The sequence below is a fragment of the Ricinus communis genome, chromosome 6 (genome assembly GCF_019578655.1).
Source record: "Ricinus communis isolate WT05 ecotype wild-type chromosome 6, ASM1957865v1, whole genome shotgun sequence".
Taxonomy (NCBI): Eukaryota; Viridiplantae; Streptophyta; class Magnoliopsida; order Malpighiales; family Euphorbiaceae; genus Ricinus; species Ricinus communis.
The window spans coordinates 24,398,354-24,416,327 of NC_063261.1; the positions used below are offsets into that span (position 1 = coordinate 24,398,354).

A 17,974-nucleotide genomic window follows, 5' to 3' on the forward strand; every position below is an offset into this window, starting at 1 on the left:
TCGTCTATAAAACAATGTGCAAAGTTATAGCAGTAAGGGTATATATTGAAAGAATGTCCATACATTATTGTTGTAGTTATCTAATAAAAAATCTTTTAATTTATGCAGTTTGCATCATGCGTCTAATAAAATTTCTGTAGAACTGTTTCATAACCATCTGACGAACAAATAAGATATCTAATTAGGAAATTTTGAAAAGTCTAATTCATCCTTCTTGAACATCTATTCACAATTTCAATTATATTAATTGCAATATAGTCTACAAAAACTATCCTTTAGATTTTTTTATAAAAATCCTTGGAAAAAGAAGTAAAAGGAAAAAAAAAAATGAATGGGGATGTGTACTATTAAAATTAAAGTAAAATAATTAGGGAGGAAACATGATAATTGGATGAGGACGCCTCTACGATAAACATTTCTCATATGTGCCGACCGAAATATGAAAAGATGGCATAATAAAGCTAATATAAAAAATCACGCGATCTCTGTCAGCTCACTCCCGATTCTCTTTCTCTCTCTCTCTCACTCAGAAGCTCCGATTTTGATCAGTGGGTTTTCATTTTGATTGTTTTGTTGCGCGGAGAATTGATCGAAAATGCATTCTTCTCATCATTTGCTTCTCGATGAACCTATTAGGATGGCTTCAATTCTTGAGCCATCTAAACCAGTATGTTTTTCCCATTTAACTCTCTTGTTTCTTGCTACTTTCGTCATTGTTGTTTTGAATTATTTTAATATTTGGTTACCAAGAAAATGCCAGAAACTGCAAGGTGTTAAAGTTTTGCTTATGTGTACTAACTTTAGTGATTAGTTGGAAGTCTGACTTTCTTCCTTTCTGCTGGATCACAAATCTCTTTATAAAGAAAGCGTTATAACTTGAATGTATCCTAGGTTTCTGATTCTCTTTACTGATTTGTTTGTGCATTTTCTTTTTATTAATATTGTTATTTATAAAAAATCTGGACTTTAATAGTTAGATTTTAGTGAAATGGATCATTTGTTTTTGCAAGTTATATAGGGTCAAAGTAAATCAGAATTATGAGAATTACTTGATTTAGAGTTGACTGACAATTATAAACTTGTAATGCAGACGGTGTTTCCTGCAATGACAAAGATAGTTGGGACATTGGGACCAAAGTCACGATCCGTTGATATAATTTCTGGTTGCTTAAATGCAGGAATGTCAGGTATAACTGTTTTTCACATCTTTTCTTCGCTTATGGGTCTCGTATCTTTCCACAAAAGTTGACGTGCTCGCATCTTTCCACAAAAGTTGACGTGCTCGTATCTTTCTACAAAAATTGACATCTCTTTGGGCATTGTTTCCTATTAAATCACGTGTAACAATTCAATTCTTCCAAAATCATGTCATTTCTGTTATCATTTTGTTTCTTCAATATGCCTCCAAAATAAAATGATACCTTCAATATGTCTCTTAAAGAAAAAAGAATGAAAGAATTGATTTATAGCAACTATGACTTTTCCAAGCATGAAAGTGACTAAATATAATTCTGCATTTTAGACTTTGCAAATGCTATGTTTCTCTTCCATTTTTCCTTCAATCTTTGTTATGGGTTAAAGAAGAACAAATAACAAAGTACAATTAGGTCCAAGGTACATAGTTGGACTTATTTATATCTGAGATGTCCATTTCCCCACTTTTTTCTTGTTCAGTGGCACGGTTTGATTTTTCATGGGGTGATGCTGAATATCACCAGGAGACCTTGGGAAATCTGAAATCAGCTGTTAAGAGTACCAAGAAGCTATGTGCGGTGAGCTTGTTTCCATTGCTTCATTTTGACACTAAGAAATGACATGATCATAACTTGGGGTAACTCTTGTAGTACATTCTTTAGGTGTGACTGATTGTAACTTCCAATGTCCTATTTGATGTTTTAGCTTCTACATCTACCATCATGGTAAATGGGATTTTATATTTTCTGGTAAATAATTTTCATCTGTCTGGTTATGTCTAAAAAGTATCCGAAGATCACGAAATGCATCTCTAGTGTTAAAATTTTGTATTTGAAGTAATTTTTTCAGAATTTGAGTACATCTTGGAAAGTATTCACATAGTTATGGCATTTGGCGAAAATTTATTACCTTGGATGCTACCCTTGCTATTGGTCCATTGTATTACTGTTTCAGGTTCAGTTTAGCAGGTTATGAGTCTTTTTGTTCCTTTTCTTTTAATGAGTAGGCTTGCATTTTTATATAGTTACCTGTCTTATGCTTCCTTCTGTCAATTTAGTTTGTTTTCTTATTTATTTGTTTTTCTGCTGGCTTTCTAATCCAGGTCATGCTAGATACAGTGGGTCCAGAATTGCAAGTAGTCAATAGAACTGAGCATCCCATTTCCCTTCAGGCAGATACTAGTGTTGTCCTAACATCAGATCAAGACAAAGAAGCTACTTCAAATCTGCTACCAATAAATTTTACTGGGTTGTCAAAGGTACTAGTCTCTAACTTTGTGCATGTAATTGAGACTTAATTTTGTGCCGCACAGTATGTTTTCATTTTCAAAATATTTCAGCAATTGTTACAATGTATTGAATGTGCATCTATGTCAGTGTTTTGGGGGCAGGGGATTGCTGACTAACAAATGGCTTCATGTTTCTGGATGAATCACTGTTTATTCGAATTTCATCATAAAGAGTTACATATTCGTTATTGGGAACTTGGGGATTGCATTTGGATGTGATTTTGTTCCCAAACCGGTTAGGATATAGTGTGATGTCTGCTCACCTTTCTTTGTGCCTAAAATCAGTGCAGTTGGTTCGCATGCCACTGGATTTGAAGAGAACTATTGTTAGTTCAATGCTTTCAGAAATATTATTTCGCATAATTATGAAAAATATAAGAGAAAATGACAAGCCTTTGAGTTAATGGATTTAAATATATACTGAATGGCTTCTTCTTCTTCTTTTTGTTTTTGGGTCTCTTCTGTCATTCTTATTAAATTTTCTTTTGTTAATTCAGATGCTCATACTTATCTTTAATAAGGAGGCTTTTTGCTTCTGTTTTCCTTTCCATATAATTAACGTCCTGTATGGTTCTCTATTCTTCTTTATTTCTACTTTTATTTTAGGTTGTATTATAAAAGTGTATTTGGTGATGGTAAACTATGAGCTATTTTCCCCATAACTGGAGTTCAATATGGATTTTTCAGGCGGTGAAGAAGGGAGATACTATTTTTATTGGTCAGTATCTATTTACAGGAAGTGAAACAACTTCTGTGTGGCTAGAGGTAATGCAATAAGTATGTGTTTGATTGAGTTCTCAACTCCTGCTTCATATTTAACTTCAACATTTTCTTCATCAGCTTCTCTTGTTAGATGCATTAGATACTTCTTTTGAATAAGAAAAGAGTTACTTGATTTGCTAGTTGCTTGACCATTTTCGACGGAATATTTATGGGTTTGACTTGAATTTTCAAGTGATTGCTAATTTTGATATTCTCCGTTAGCTAGTCTTAATATTTAGGCAAAATACATCACCAAACACTTGTACTTGTATGAAATAGTCAACTAGCATCTCATATTTTACGATTTACCTATTAGACACTTCTACTTGCTAAAATGATAACATATAAACACCTGAGTGTTGACTTGATACGCGTGTAATTCACGCACACTCAAAATGTCAAAAAAAAAAAGCTGACACAGTCAGCGTTATTATAACAAGAATCTAATTCAATCCTCATATTCTTACAAAATGGTCCTTTAAAACTTTTCTATTATTCCATAATTTATGTAAAGTCTCTCTTTAACCCTTATAATCTTTTTGAATATTTTATATTTTCTAAATTATCTTTTTGACCCTTTGAACTTTTCAATCATTTATTTATTTATGTATAAATTTGAATAAAATGTGTTTGTTATTAAACAAGCAAACAAATAAGTAAACAATATTTTGTTATCTTATTTAGTTTTCTCCAAATACATATATTATTCAAAATTCTACACCTAAATAAATATATTTTAAAAAAATTTAAAGGGAAAAATGTTATTTTATAAAAATATAAAAATATTCAAAAACTATTATAGGGGTTAAAAAGAAATATTACATAAATCATGGAATACTAAAAATATTTAGAGGGATCAAAATGACATTTTAGAAAAAATTGAGGATTAAATTGAATCTTTATTACAGTGTGTTAATTTTTTTTTAAGTCTTTGAGTCTGCCGTGAGTTATATATGTGCCAAGTCAGCACTCAGGTGTTTATATATGATCAATTTAGCAAGTAGAGGTGTCTAATAGGTAAATAGTGAAGTATGAGGTGCTAATTGACTATTTCGTATAAATACAAGTGTTTAGCGATGTATTATGCCTAACATTTAGGTATAACTTATTAGGGCATGTCAAGTTATCTATTTCTCTTGTTAGATGCATCTGTCACTCGTCTAGATTGAGAAAGCTGTTTTTCTAGTTGTTTGATCACTAATTAAACTTGTTCATTCATAAGCAAACCAGGGACTTGTCTTGAAACAGAAGTGTCTTGTTTTTTAAAATTTCAAATGAGATTATTATAGATATAATATATTTTTAATTGTTCTTCATGAATTTTAAATTTGATGCTGCAGGTCACTGAAATAAATGGTGAAGATGTGGTTTGCCTGATTAAGAATTCTGCTACCTTGGGCGGACCACTTTATACTTTGCATGTCTCTCAAATTCGTATCAATCTGCCTACACTAACTAATAAGGATAAGGAGGTTGGTGATTCTGGTCAGTTAAGATATCTTGTTTTTTTGGTTGGTACTATGGGTAATCTTAACCTGTTTGTTTCTAGCAGTCACTAATTTCCATTAATTAAGAATAAAATTGATTGATGTGGCTGATTAGACTAGTATTGAATTGAGGCTGAGTTGAGTAGTTCTAGGCTGGGGTTGGAGCTTGTGTTATGAGAAGTGCATCCTGGGGTTTGCACACATCAAACTGGAGAATATGTTTTACTAATTATTACTCATGTACGCATTGTGCTTGATGTTACCTGAAGAGACTTAAATTTCTGAAATCAACCAGGCTTCATCTTGCGAAATTGATAAAAAATTTCATATATGCTCTTCTATATCAGGGATCTTTTGAATGACTAATAACTAACTCTTTTTTTTGTTTCAATTTTGCTTTAGGATTTCTAAATTGCATCTTCTTCCAGTTTCTTAGAAAGCAAGTCCTAGTTTATGTGGCACCTTTCTGCAGTAAATATATTGCATGTTTTAAGGGGAGTGGATTCCACTCATATTGCTGCTTGATGGTCCACTTAGGATCAGCTTTTTGGTATTTGTGATGAAACTTGGGTATTTTTCAGAGACATTCTAGGATTTAATGAATATGGAAATTGGAGCTGCTGGCTTCAATGCTTGCCTTTGCAGTAACTGTGGGACAATTATTTTCTAGGCTTCTTTGTGGTTTTGTCTTTAGGGGCTTCAAAAAGAGTGTGTCCAGCTGATTTTCAGCTTGATTAGATAGCTTCGCTTCATTATATTCTTTTCTATTTTATGTAAAACATACTTTAGGTTGCAAGAATACCTGTGGCAAGCAGGATATCCTACATTGATTCTTTTTCTTCCTTCAGTAAAATATTTGTCTTATGTTTGAAATCAATGAAAATATAGAGTATGGAAGCCTTGCATAGTAAAAAGAAGTGGGATGACATAATTCTAGGATTAGATTTTATATTCGAGTGAACCTCATAATTGTAAGAAGGTAGAAATTGGTCAAGAAATTTTGATTCATCAAAATTGCTAGGTGCCTTGTATATGTATATTATTTACAAGATTTTCCCTTAAATTTATGTGCTTCCTTTCTTCTTAAACGTTTTCATGATATTTAAATGATTATTGTTAGGTGATAAGCACTTGGGGCATTCGGAACAAAATAGACTTTCTTTCACTGTCATATACCCGGCATGCTGAAGATGTTCGTCATGTAAGGATTTTCCTTGCTGGCAGAGTTCTTATGTATTTTGTTTCTTATTATTACTTGATTATTCTTTTCTATGCCCTTTCTATCAGAGTCGGCAATAAATAATATTGTTCTTACTTTATTAAAATGATAGTGGCTGCCCATGCTGTTATGCAGGCCCGAGAGTTTCTTTCCAAACTTGGGGACCTCAGTCAAACTCAAATTTTTGCAAAAGTGGAAAATATAGAGGTGAGTCATAAATTTTGAGCTTTGACATGCGGTTTTGGTATTCACTTATGCTTGAATTGAACTTTAATTTCCAATTACAATTCTCTCAATCATGTATGATTGTAGGGATTAAATCATTTTGATGAGATCCTACAAGAAGCAGATGGTATCATCCTTTCTCGTGGAAATTTGGGCATAGATCTCCCACCAGAGAAGGTTAGCTTTCAAATCTTAGCAGCAAACTTTGTCTATTAGTATTACATAGACATTAACTGTTGGACATCCAAGTACATATGCAAGTTGACATACATATACAACAGTCATATCATATGTAAAAATTAGGTATAAATATCCAAAATTACATAGGGCGCATGAGGGCCCTTAATGGTGTAAAACACTTTCATTATTTGGAAAAAGCATAATGAAATAAGGGGTCATAGGAAGAAATAAAGTCTAGAGAACTATAATTTTTTTATATGTGGATTGCAGGGAAATTTGTAGGAATGAGAAATGAGTGGAAATTGTTTCATGATGATATTTATGATTTTATCATTTACTTCACTAGTTGGAATATTTGTAAGAGGGTTAGTGCTATGCCTTCTGTCAAGCAGCCAATTTTCTTATATGATCCCGTTCTTGTCCTAGAGGTTATGCCCTCTTCTCTGCCAAGTCAGGGAAGAAATTTTGGTAGGTCTCATATGAAAATTTCCTTCAATTGTCCTTCCCCACTTTCCTGCCTCTCCAAAAGAGGAAAAATGTGAAACCTTTTCAAAACTTAACAGTAAATAGAATGAGAGATACCTCTACCTTGTGAAATTTTAAAAAGAAGACTTATCCATACTATATGATGTGCTCTCTAATGTCAGCCTATCGTTGCAGATATTCATAATAAAAAGCAGTCACTAAAATGTTCTCTCTCTCTCCTTTTTTCCTTGGTTTTTTATTTTTATTTTCTGTCAGAGGACATTCATGTACATTTGGTTTTATTCAAATGATTTTTTGCAGTTTAAGAAAGAAAATTTGGAAAGTAAAAATTGATCATACAAAATGAATGTAGAATATCTTCTCATGTGGACTCTGCAGGTGTTTCTATTTCAAAAATCTGCTGTTTACAAATGCAACATGGCTGGAAAGCCTGCTGTGGTTACTCGTGTTGTGGACAGTATGACAGACAATTTGAGACCTACTCGCGCTGAAGCAACTGATGTTGCCAATGCTGTATTGGATGGTAAATTTCAGTAGTCTGTTGCTGTGACATAATCTGTAACTTCTAGTGCACCTATCATATTATGCTGTTTTGGGTACTGTACTTTCCCATCTTCTGACATAAAAAGAGATGATATATTGCTAATGAACATCTTAGTGTTGCATATCTTTGTCCTTTCCCAATCAGATGCAACTCTTATTGGATGTTGTCATGAACATAGTAATATGATATATCATAGTTCCATTTTTCTATTTCTCCAGGTAGTGATGCAATTCTTCTAGGTGCAGAGACCCTGCGGGGATTATACCCTGTTGAGACCATTTCTATTGTTGGACGAATTTGTGCTGAGGTGATCCTTCTATTGCTTTACTTGGATTAAATCTCCTGTGGTAGATAGAGATGAGCAGGCACCACCACCTTTTCTTTCTCCTAATTTTAAACTTATCATGGAATTAAATTTCCATCTGCAGGCAGAGAAGGTTTGTAATCAAGATGCTTATTTCAAAAAGGCTGTCAAATATGTTGGAGAACCTATGACCCATTTAGAATCTATTGCTTCCTCTGCGGTACTCTCTTAGTTTTACACTTTGCTCTCTATCCTGATATATTATTTCTTACACTAAATCATATATATATCTTGTCTCATTTTTGGTAAACTAGGTACGTGCAGCTATCAAGGTGAAGGCCTCTGTCATGATCTGCTTCACTTCAACAGGAAGAGCTGCAAGGTTTTCTGTTTATGCAATAATCTTTACTATAAAGTTCTCGTTATATTTTTTTTTGTCTAATCATGTTAAATGCAAATGGCTAGGAATTCTATCTTTAATTTGTCTGGAATCAAGTTTAGATGACTGAAAGATATTATTTCAGAGAAGAAAATAATTAAAAAACAAAATAATTGTGGAGCTTTATTAGAATCTTAGATCTTTTGTATTAATGCAGGTTGATTGCAAAGTACAGACCAATAATGCCTGTGATATCTGTTGTTATCCCGCGGCTTAAGACAAATCAATTACGCTGGACGTTTACTGGTGCTTTTGAGGTATGGTTGAATACAATCTTTCCTGCAGCAAGTCATTTGGTGTGTTTATGTAATTTGGTTTTTCTTAATCGTTATTATTCTTCTTTTATCAATGCTGTATCCAGTTTGACTAATTTCTTTTGTTCAGTGCTGTTTAGGGCAATTAATTTTATTAGTTATTGCAAAACCTAATAGTCCAGGTTTTCTTCAAGGCATTTTGACAACGCTTGAATAAGGAACATATATATATATATATATATATATAGGGTTGTGCTAAATATATTGAATGTAGACTAAGTGAATAGGATTTCTTAATGATTGCACTTTCTGGTTGTAACTGTTTAGTTTGATTCAGTTGGTCGTCTTGCTCATTTTTGAAACTTTAAACTGCAAATCAAGTGAAGCAATTTTTTGACGGGAGGTTGTTTATGGAACTATCATCTGTAAATGAAGAGAATCAATTTTCTAAGTTGGAAGATGGGAACTTTGTATGTTTCCTAACTTAGAAGTGATCTTAATTACTTGGGCAGATTTTATGAGTATCCTATTTTTATTTATAGTGTGAATGTAGTTTGTTTTCAATACTAATTCTTTTGAAATCTTTCACAGTTTCAGATCTATTTTCTTGTCTTTCCATAATCAAATTTGAAGCTCATTATTCTTATCCCCCCATTATTATTTTGTGGCAGGCAAGGCAGTCGCTCATTGTCAGAGGACTCTTTCCCATGCTCGCAGATCCTCGACATCCAGTAAGTATTTTTTTTTGTGAATTCCTTTTCTTCTAATCCCCACTATAATAAACCTTAACATTTAGAATGAGCACAAGATGCATGGACTGATTTTTGGTGATGAGATCTATCATTTATGCAATTCTTCTTTCCACAAGTAACACCTCAGCATCACCTACCTCTTTTAAATTCTGAATTGATTATACAACTTTGATGTTGGATATCCTGGTTAAATTTCATTGTTTATTCAAAACGGTAATATTTATGTGTTTATCCAGATACTTGAATCTGGTGATAGATTCTTTGGGCCTTGAGCTCCATTTTGAAGGGTTGCTCTGTCTCATCCAGCAAAATCCCCCGATTTCTCTACAGGATTTGAGTCTTGGATCTCCAACTTTAGAATTCTCGTTCAAGTCACTGGGTGGGGGATTCTAGGAATTATTTAGTTCCCAGTCCTTTTGACAGTTGAATTATAACTTGAAGTCCTATTGCATGACGAAAAAGATAGGGCTAGTTTTGATTGAATTACAGGGGAATACAAGTGTATTTTGCTATTGCAAAATACTTACCTATTATAGGGCAATAGCAAGAGTGTATAAAAATGAGATGAGTGAAACTGTATGATTTTTGCTGATTTTGTGCCTAGTTGAATATCTAGACCTCCATTTATTAATGGCTCAACATGCTCTGGCATATCAATCATTGGTATTCTACACTCCTTTAGTTAGTGTTTATTATTTTTCTTACATTTACATTCAACCCCGAGAATGATGAAGTTAATTAAGGAATGGAAATGACTTGTTTTTACAGGCTGAATCAACAAATGCAACAAATGAATCTGTTTTAAAGGTTGCTTTGGACCATGGCAAGGCAATTGGTGTTATTAAGCCACATGATCGAGTTGTTGTTTTCCAGAAGGTTGGCGATTCATCTGTGGTGAAGATCCTTGAGCTTGAAGATTAAAGCAAATAGTCTTCATTTTGGCTACTACTTTACTGGTACAGTACAAAATAGGCCAAATATGGACATTCTACAGGAGGAAGCACACCAAGTTTTTGTTGTGCATTACTTAATTGAGTTTTGGACTATGTTCTTCATGTTTATTAAACATCTTAGTAAAAGAACAAAAAAAAAAAAAAAAAAAAAAGAAAAAAGAAAAAGAAGCACATGTACAAAGTGCAAATTATGCTCCAAGGAATCGATAAATCACTAAATTCAGCTTGTTGTATCAATGGCTAAAAGGCTTAAACTAATAAGGTAGCATATTTGTCAGTATAGTAGACAAAGGTTCAAAATCCCTTGCAGGGGATGGGATGTAGTTTTGCTCTCAGCATATGAAGTGGCCATGGATGGGACAAGAAGCCATTCCTCATCTCTATTTCAGCTCTAATCCCACCCACTCTGTATTGTGATAGAGATTTCAAGTGGGTTATTTCTCATACTACTATTGTCAATTTCAGAATACTGGGTTTCTGTAAGTTTCAATCAGCTGGTCGCTCTCAGCTCTTTGTAATAATCATCTTTCAGATTGTTCTAAAAGGAGGATATAGAAGAAATAAATTCACGAGTACTAATCTTCGGGCATGTCTCCTCTAAACATTTTTCATTAACTATTGGCATTAGGGCCGAGCATGAATCTCGGTGATTTCTGCTCGAACTGAATAACCGTACTGAAAAATACTAGAACCGAAATAAGCGAAAGTTTTTATAATCGAATTGAACCGATATAAATTTTTTTACTATTACGGTATGGTACTGATTTTTTAGTAAAAATCGTACCAGAATCGATCTGTCTTGTACTGATTCGGATCAAACCGTAGAATCGAATTTTTTACATATATTTATTAATAATTATTTATATTATATAAATAATATATATTAAAAGTAACTATAATATTGTAAAATATTTTATACTTTATAAAAAACTTATTTTATATTTATCATTTATATAATTCAAGCAATTGTTATCGAAATAAAAAAAATAATACATATTAAAAATAACTATAATATTATAATATATTTTATACTCTATAAAAAATATAAGTTATATATATTAATATGTCACATAATATACTGATACTAATAATCTAGTATACATACTATAATACTATATTTAAAGTACTTGAAAGCTAAGTATACCATTTATTTTGGTGAAGATGAGACAAAAAATTTAGGAAAAATGGTGAAAATAGCTTTAGAGTTGATGGTGGATAAATACAAGATAATTGAGGATCAATTATATATGGGTGAGGTTGTAGGGAGCTCAAAGAAATCTGCATATGATAGTGGGCCAAGTGATATGAAAACAAAAAAAGAGATTGATGAGTTCTTTTTAGAGGAAGAAGTGCAGCAGAATTTGTCTAAAATATTTGAGTTAGATAGGTACTTCGAAGAATTTGCAGAAAAATTCACCATTGATTTCGATATCTTAGCATAGTGGAAGGTGAATTGAATAAGGTATCATATCTTGTCCAAGGTTGTACTCGATGTATTAGCTATCCAAGCTTCAATAGTGGCTTCTGAATCTGCATTTATTATTGGAGGACGAACTCTAGATCAATATAGAAGTTTTTTACTTCCTATAATAGCGGAGGTCCTCATTTGTTGTCAAGATTGGCTTAAAAGTTCAAATAAACCTATCCAACTAGAAGAATCAATAGAGGATATTGAAAGCATAGAGTCAGGTAACATTTCTTTACTTCTTACATATGTTTTTTTATTGTTGATGTTGTTAAGTTTTATTGACGTAATTTTTTTACTTTTATTGTAAAAATTATTCAAGATCCTGAGATTGATGAGTCCCTTATGCCAAGATTAAATGTGGAGTGCTAATTTTGATGAGAGGTAATAACATTTCTTTGCTAATTTTGGACATATATTTTAGTGCTACATAAAATTTATAAATTTATTTATATTAATGATTGCCATCTGCAAAACATTTTTATGCTAGTAGTAACATATATTTTAATGGTTTGTTTGAATATTGAATGAATTATTATATTTGCAAGTAACTGAATTGCAAAACATATTGTTCAAGAATGTGATTGCAATTCTAATTCAGATTTTCATGCTACTTTTTTTAGGTTGGTAATCATATTTTCTCTAAATATATTTGATTAAAGATGAGATTAAAGTTATGTTTTTTAAATTTTTTAGAACCGAAAATAGCATCGAACTGAGTCGTATTTAACCGTAAAATTGGTATAATACGATATTGGACCCTTTTGTTTTTGGTACGATACTAGTATCTTCAATTTTAAAATAACCGAGGTTTGCTATAATACTGGTAATTTATAGATAACTGAATTGGACCGATCCATGCTCAGCCTTAATTGGCATGACTAAAATATATTTATCAGATTTAAATTTCAATACTATTAAGGAGAAACTCAAGGAGCCTAATGTTTGATGAAGATGCAAATATTACTACATTCATGCAAGCTTCACTGGAGATGCTCCCTAAGATGAGAAGTGCGAAGAAATAGCAAACAAGAATTGATTTTTTCAACCTATGATCTGAAAAGGAAGCATATGATTTTCAACCTTCAACGGGGGAGACTGTCAATATCAATGTAAGGATTGAGATCTGGGTTAGTAATTCTTTGCCTTTTTTTGCTTCAGAATTTCAGCATTTATAATACTTCAAAAGCTTATTTTCTGGGATTTGACTGTTGGCTAAACAAGCAACCATATGTCAGCGCCGCACGTTCTCTGCCTTCTCTATTCTTCCCCCTTTTGCATCATTTCAAATTTCTCTCTTTTTAAACTTATTTTCTCTCTTTTTCTTTTCTTTCTAATTTCTCAGTAAGCAAACACAAAACAGAAGTTCACAATTTTCCTAGACAAACATGCATACGACCAAAATCAAACATCAAAATCCCAACTATAATCTAACAACTAACAAGGCATAATTTAAGCCACCACATAGAATTACACTTAAAAATTGGATTTTGAAAGTTTCAATTGTGCAGGCAGGGCCAGCTTCGCCTAGTACTACTACTACTACTAAGAAACCAAAACATTAAGCTGCATTAAGCTTGAAGCCTCTCTAGTTTTGTGATGTGTGCAATATGTAACATTTCTCTACTGAGCTGATGACATATGATCACCAAAAACTACCTAAACTACATGCCTAATATTGATCCAAACATCTGCTACCATAAACCTCTTCTATAGTGCTCTCTCTCCTATTGTACAACTCCTCTTTGCTTGATCCCAAACATCAAATTAGGTCAAAGTGCCTCTGAGAATCGCAAATCCGCTGGACCAGGACCTAATATTCCCTTCTGTTCACTTATCTTCCCCAATCCCAGAGGTGGCGGTATCCCCTTCTGTTCGCTCATCTTCCCCAATCCCAGAGGTGGCGGTATCCCCTTCTGTTCGCTTATCTTGCCCAGTCCCAATGGCGGCGGTATCCCTTTCTGTTCACTTATCTTCACCAGTCCAGGAGGTGGCGGTATCCCCTTCTGTTCACTTATCTTGCCCAGTCCAGGAGGTGGCGGCTCTGAAGTATTTTCCTTGTCTCTCCATCCAATTGGTTGCCATTCTCTCTGCAACATCAAAAGCAATCCCAAGAAAATCACAGAAAGGAGCCATAATTTGAGGAGGTAAAAATAAAAGGATTTAACTATCGAGAGAGCTCAAGGATTTGACTTAATTGAATGGCCATGAGAAGATCATGCAGCATAGCATGCAATGATATATCATTATAGCCTGATTGTGGTAACACCAGAGACACTTGCCTCATCATGATTGTAAGCATCATCCTGCAATAATGGGGTTGTAAGAGGTGGGGCAAAATCTGGGTCCGGCTTCTGAAATATAAAAGTAGTATATAGACCTACAATAGGAAATGCCAGAAAGAGTGAGAACATGTGAACAAAATGCTTAAGTTGGCAATTAAATTAGAATGTTAAAAGAACAGAAGGTAAGAACAAACCTAACCTAACACATCAAAGGACCGGGGAAGAAGTCTTCCTCTAGGATCCACTAGGTTTGGACCAGCATTCATTAGCATGCCTGCGAAATGCATTCTTTAGAGCATATCAAGAGTTGACATCAGTATTTGTCATTCCAATAAGAGAAAAAGAGCAAACGAAAAAATAAAGAAGCTTCAGTTGAACTTCTCGGCACATTTCCCCGAGTATTATAAGAATGAAAAGGAATCCGCTATCAAGTACCTGTTATCGTCATAGAACTCTGTCAAATTCTGAATCTCCACGTACTCCAGACCAGCTTCTCGAGCCAACCTAATTGCACATGCAGACATTACATAGTCATAAGGTTAACATGCAAAACATATATTAATGATTTCAGATATACAACATTTCTTATAAAGAGTAACCTTCTCTGCATGTTTCAACCATAACTTCTGAAAGAAAAATAATTTTTTTTTTTTTTAAAAAAAGAAAAGGAAAAGGTTCACATATTTTTTACGTTGCAAGAGATTACATAATGTCACTCCAACAATAACACCATAATGGTCCTTTTTTACCATTAATAACGATTATAACCCTTACAAATTGCAGTTGCACTGTAATCCCCTGCTTTATTTTTTCTTTCAGATCTGCTCTTGTATCATTTTGTTGATATTTATTAGTTATATTTATCCTTGCTTGTGAGATTAGGAAAACACTTAAGAGGACAAAAGAAAAAGATGACCAACATTCATTGAAATCACTAGTTTTATAGCACTTCAGCCAAATCCTAGCAAATATAAGCATCAGGTGCAATTAATAGCGCCCAAATGAGAAAAAGAAACTTTCTGTAGCCCCATGGATACACTGCAAAACTTACACGATAACCCTTTCTAGTCCTCCATGACTGGTAGCGATCACAAGCACTATTTAGAATTCAGAACCTTAAATTTACCATATGCTACTATAACCTGAATTTTAAAATATAACTCTTTGAGAAAGAAGTAAATCTTTGAAATTTTTATCAATCAACAAAATAAAAACATAAGAAATTCAGGAAGCAATGAATACTGCATTAAATAATGTAAAAACAATACATAAGGAATGTTAATCAAATAATAAGAGGGACACGAACCTGATCAAGCTTGGAAAATGAACCAAACAATGGGTTTCAGCAGAGATGTCATGAGCAAACTTTAACTGGTATTTCTTTCCAAATAGAGGAAACCTAAATTATACAAGGAAATACAAATCAAATGTGAATAAAATTACCTAAAAGGAAACAAGCAGATGCAACAAATATATTAAAAGATTATGTACTTCTCCTCCTCAACTTCAAAGGTGATCATGTAGCTCTCTGACCGGATGCAATTGGGAACTATATTTGGCTTCATGCTGCTGCTTCTGTTGTGGTATGCTTCAACATTCTTCTGGTACTTTGCCCTGCACAGCCATTGATGTTAGAACACCATCAACAGTTGTATTTTCCTCGGGAAAAATCTCATAGATACTAATGACAAGAATCAGAAATGAAAATGCAGTTCAGTTGCAGAAAAGTTTAGAACAAACATTGAAACATTGGAAATAATTTTACCAAGAAATCATACATAATCACAAAAAGAAATCTTTGTATTTTATTTTAATTTAACTATTAGAACTTGCTGTTGACAGACCAGGAAATGGCTGTTCCCACTGTATGGAACATGTCAACATTAAACTATTTGATGCCTCACCTATGTAAGTTGATTATTCATTGCTAACCAGTAAGGTAACTGATATAGAGAACATCAATTCCTGCATGAACCTTGATCTCAAAGAAAAGAAACAAATTAACATTTCCTTAGACATATCAGTATTATGGACCTCCTGAAAGTTCACCTCCTCGCTCCCATATCAAGCAAGACTAGAAGGACAGCAAACAGTTACTGGTAGTTTTAAAAGTAGTTTTTGTATGTACATCAAAGAGAGACCTAGAGGAAGAAAAAGGGATAGACATTGAAGTCGAGAAGTAAAGGCCAATTTTTAGTACACCTTCTTTATATAGCCAGAGATCCATATTATCCTTAATATGTATCATGCAATGGTGTGATGCATGATAATCGTTCAGCAACATATTTAAAATCCAATCAGTACCTGGTAAAAATAACTGAACCAAGTATTCAAGTAAATACATCAAAATAGAATATCAATGAACTACTTTGAAACCAATTTCTGAAAGGAACAACCCGAGGTTCTGATGTAAAAGCAGAGTTATATAGTAAGTAACAAGAGAGACAAAAGTAAATCCAAAGCCATGCCTTTGATGATCAACATTCATACCATATTGTAGATGAGTCAGGAGTAATACCGAAAAAATAACCCCCTGGTTTAAGCAAAGATGACACATTATGTAGAAGTTTCCTTGCGCTTTCCTCAGTTTCAAAACACAACTGCAAATATAATTACTGCATTTAAACACTCTAAAATAGAAAATTTGAAAATAAGCACATCGAATTCATCATGTTTTCCCCCAAGGAAACTGAACCACTCAGAAGATAAGCTAGAAAAATATGTTTAGAACCTGCAAATTCTGCAAGCAGCAGACAAGATCAGCTTGGTTGGCCTTCTCCTGCAGCTGCTTTTCGAAAATTTCCTGTCAAATCAAATGTAATGTCAAGTTAAAAAACTGTAGGCTAAACTTAAAACAATCAAAACTATATGTTGAAGCATCAGATGTTAACATGATTAGAAAGCAGAAAAAAAAAGGCACTTAAAGAGCTAGTGAAAACATGAAATTAAGAAGCACCCTAAATTTGAGCAAGAAATCTGACCAGTAAAACTTATATATCTCCTTTCTAATTACTTCTTCGTTTCAAGCAATAGTTTCTCATTCACCAAGTAGAAGATTACAGATAATCTATGGTGCTATTGGAATAGTCTCTCAGAGACGATCACCAACGTATTCTATAAATGGAGCTCATTTGGTAGTCCTAATACATATGCATACTTCATCATTTCAACTATACATAGTTATTATACAAACATTATAACTACAGGGAAGCATATAGAGCATCTCATGAACATGCCACTCTTCACAAGTTAAACATCAAAACATTTACCATGATCACCACATCAAATTGAAAGCCATTACTTTTTTTTCTATATAAGAAAGAAAACCACATTCCATAAACAAATTATAGAAAGTGCAAAGAAAGAAGCTCACAGAGCAAGGATCAGCCTCAAAGAATTCGGCAGTGTAATTTTTCCTTTGACTCTCCCATGCTTCTCTAAGCTCACTTACTCCAGACGATGATACATCTATAAAAACAACATAAACCAATTATCTCAATCACTCTATTAAACTAAACCAAACCAACAGAGAAAGAAAAAGAACAAAAGAACTTAAAATTAGAATACCAATTCCAACGTAATGACCAATTTGAGCAATATCCCATTTCTCAGCGTCCACTACTCCACCACAATACAAATCACATACCTTCTCATACCCAAAAGAAAAAACGAAAAGAATAATTCATATGTAACCATAAACATGTATATAAACTTAAAAATGAATGCAAATTTAACGCTGTTGAGAGATAGAGCAGAGACAGTGACATAAGGGTGGACAAATATCTTGATAAGGGCTGATTTTGCAAACTCGTAGAGACGATGGTGAGTCGACTCAGTCCTTGGAATGGGAAACGAGTTGTTGCTTATCGACATTCTTAACTCACTTTCAAAGTTTCTGATTTTGTTAATTCATTTCTTTGCCTTTTCTATTTTCTACTAGGCAAAATACAGTCAGGTCGGGTCAGATTTGGTTCGGGTTCGAAGTCTAAAATATACTCTTATTTATTTATTTATTTAACTTTGTTAATCACATTTATTTTCATTACTTGTGGAATTAATTTTAAAAGTAACTCAATACTATGGAATGACACGGATATTTTGGTTAATGTTGAATGGTGAGTGCTAAAAATTGGGTGG

The 17,974-nt window shown here is 33.2% G+C and overlaps 2 protein-coding genes across 5 annotated transcripts; one reads left to right on the forward strand and one right to left on the reverse strand.

Moving 5' to 3' along the window:
• The first annotated feature begins 442 nt into the window (after nucleotides 1–442).
• On the forward strand, nucleotides 443–10,666 carry LOC8263597 (pyruvate kinase 1, cytosolic). The gene is made up of 16 exons (XM_048375898.1): nucleotides 443–667; nucleotides 1,091–1,187; nucleotides 1,675–1,772; nucleotides 2,297–2,452; nucleotides 3,170–3,247; nucleotides 4,585–4,716; nucleotides 5,852–5,932; nucleotides 6,086–6,157; nucleotides 6,263–6,352; nucleotides 7,220–7,364; nucleotides 7,604–7,692; nucleotides 7,814–7,909; nucleotides 8,004–8,071; nucleotides 8,286–8,385; nucleotides 9,054–9,113; nucleotides 9,903–10,666. The coding sequence occupies exons 1-16, from the start codon at nucleotides 596–598 to the stop codon at nucleotides 10,053–10,055; spliced, it is 1,587 nt and encodes a 528-aa protein (XP_048231855.1). The 5' UTR covers nucleotides 443–595; the 3' UTR covers nucleotides 10,056–10,666.
• Nucleotides 10,667–13,000: 2,334 nt separating this feature from the next.
• Nucleotides 13,001–17,787, reverse strand: LOC8263592 (mRNA cap guanine-N7 methyltransferase 2). Of its 4 annotated transcripts, none has more exons than XM_015728228.3 (11): nucleotides 17,597–17,760; nucleotides 17,405–17,483; nucleotides 17,211–17,305; nucleotides 16,569–16,640; nucleotides 16,328–16,437; nucleotides 15,329–15,451; nucleotides 15,144–15,236; nucleotides 14,273–14,341; nucleotides 14,037–14,125; nucleotides 13,835–13,932; nucleotides 13,001–13,642 (listed from the first exon to the last, which is right to left on the reverse strand). In XM_015728228.3, the coding sequence occupies exons 1-11, from the start codon at nucleotides 17,708–17,710 to the stop codon at nucleotides 13,325–13,327; spliced, it is 1,260 nt and encodes a 419-aa protein (XP_015583714.1). In that variant the 5' UTR covers nucleotides 17,711–17,760; the 3' UTR covers nucleotides 13,001–13,324. The 4 variants fall into 4 exon arrangements, 3 of the variants coding, with proteins under 3 accessions (XP_015583714.1, XP_015583716.1, XP_015583717.1); XR_007216456.1 differs by having other exon boundaries at nucleotides 13,520–13,642; nucleotides 14,032–14,125; nucleotides 17,597–17,785; XM_015728230.3 differs by lacking the exon at nucleotides 13,001–13,642 and having other exon boundaries at nucleotides 13,829–13,932; nucleotides 14,037–14,111; nucleotides 17,597–17,785.
• Between the last annotated feature and the right edge of the window lie 187 nt (nucleotides 17,788–17,974).

Excerpts from the sequence above, each read along its gene's own strand:
- LOC8263597 (XM_048375898.1), top strand. The coding sequence starts at position 596 with ATGCATTCTTCTCATCATTTGCTTCTCGATGAACCTATTAGGATGGCT. Across the intron at positions 2,453-3,169 it reads ATTTTACTGGGTTGTCAAAG|GCGGTGAAGAAGGGAGATAC; the intron begins GTACTAGTCTCT and ends TGGATTTTTCAG. Across the intron at positions 6,353-7,219 it reads TAGATCTCCCACCAGAGAAG|GTGTTTCTATTTCAAAAATC; the intron begins GTTAGCTTTCAA and ends TGGACTCTGCAG.
- LOC8263592 (XM_015728228.3), bottom strand. The coding sequence starts at position 17,710 with ATGTCGATAAGCAACAACTCGTTTCCCATTCCAAGGACTGAGTCGACT. Across the intron at positions 16,641-17,210 it reads TTGAGGCTGATCCTTGCTCT|GAAATTTTCGAAAAGCAGCT; the intron begins GTGAGCTTCTTT and ends TTGATTTGACAG. Across the intron at positions 13,643-13,834 it reads ATGCTTACAATCATGATGAG|AGAGAATGGCAACCAATTGG; the intron begins GCAAGTGTCTCT and ends TTGATGTTGCAG.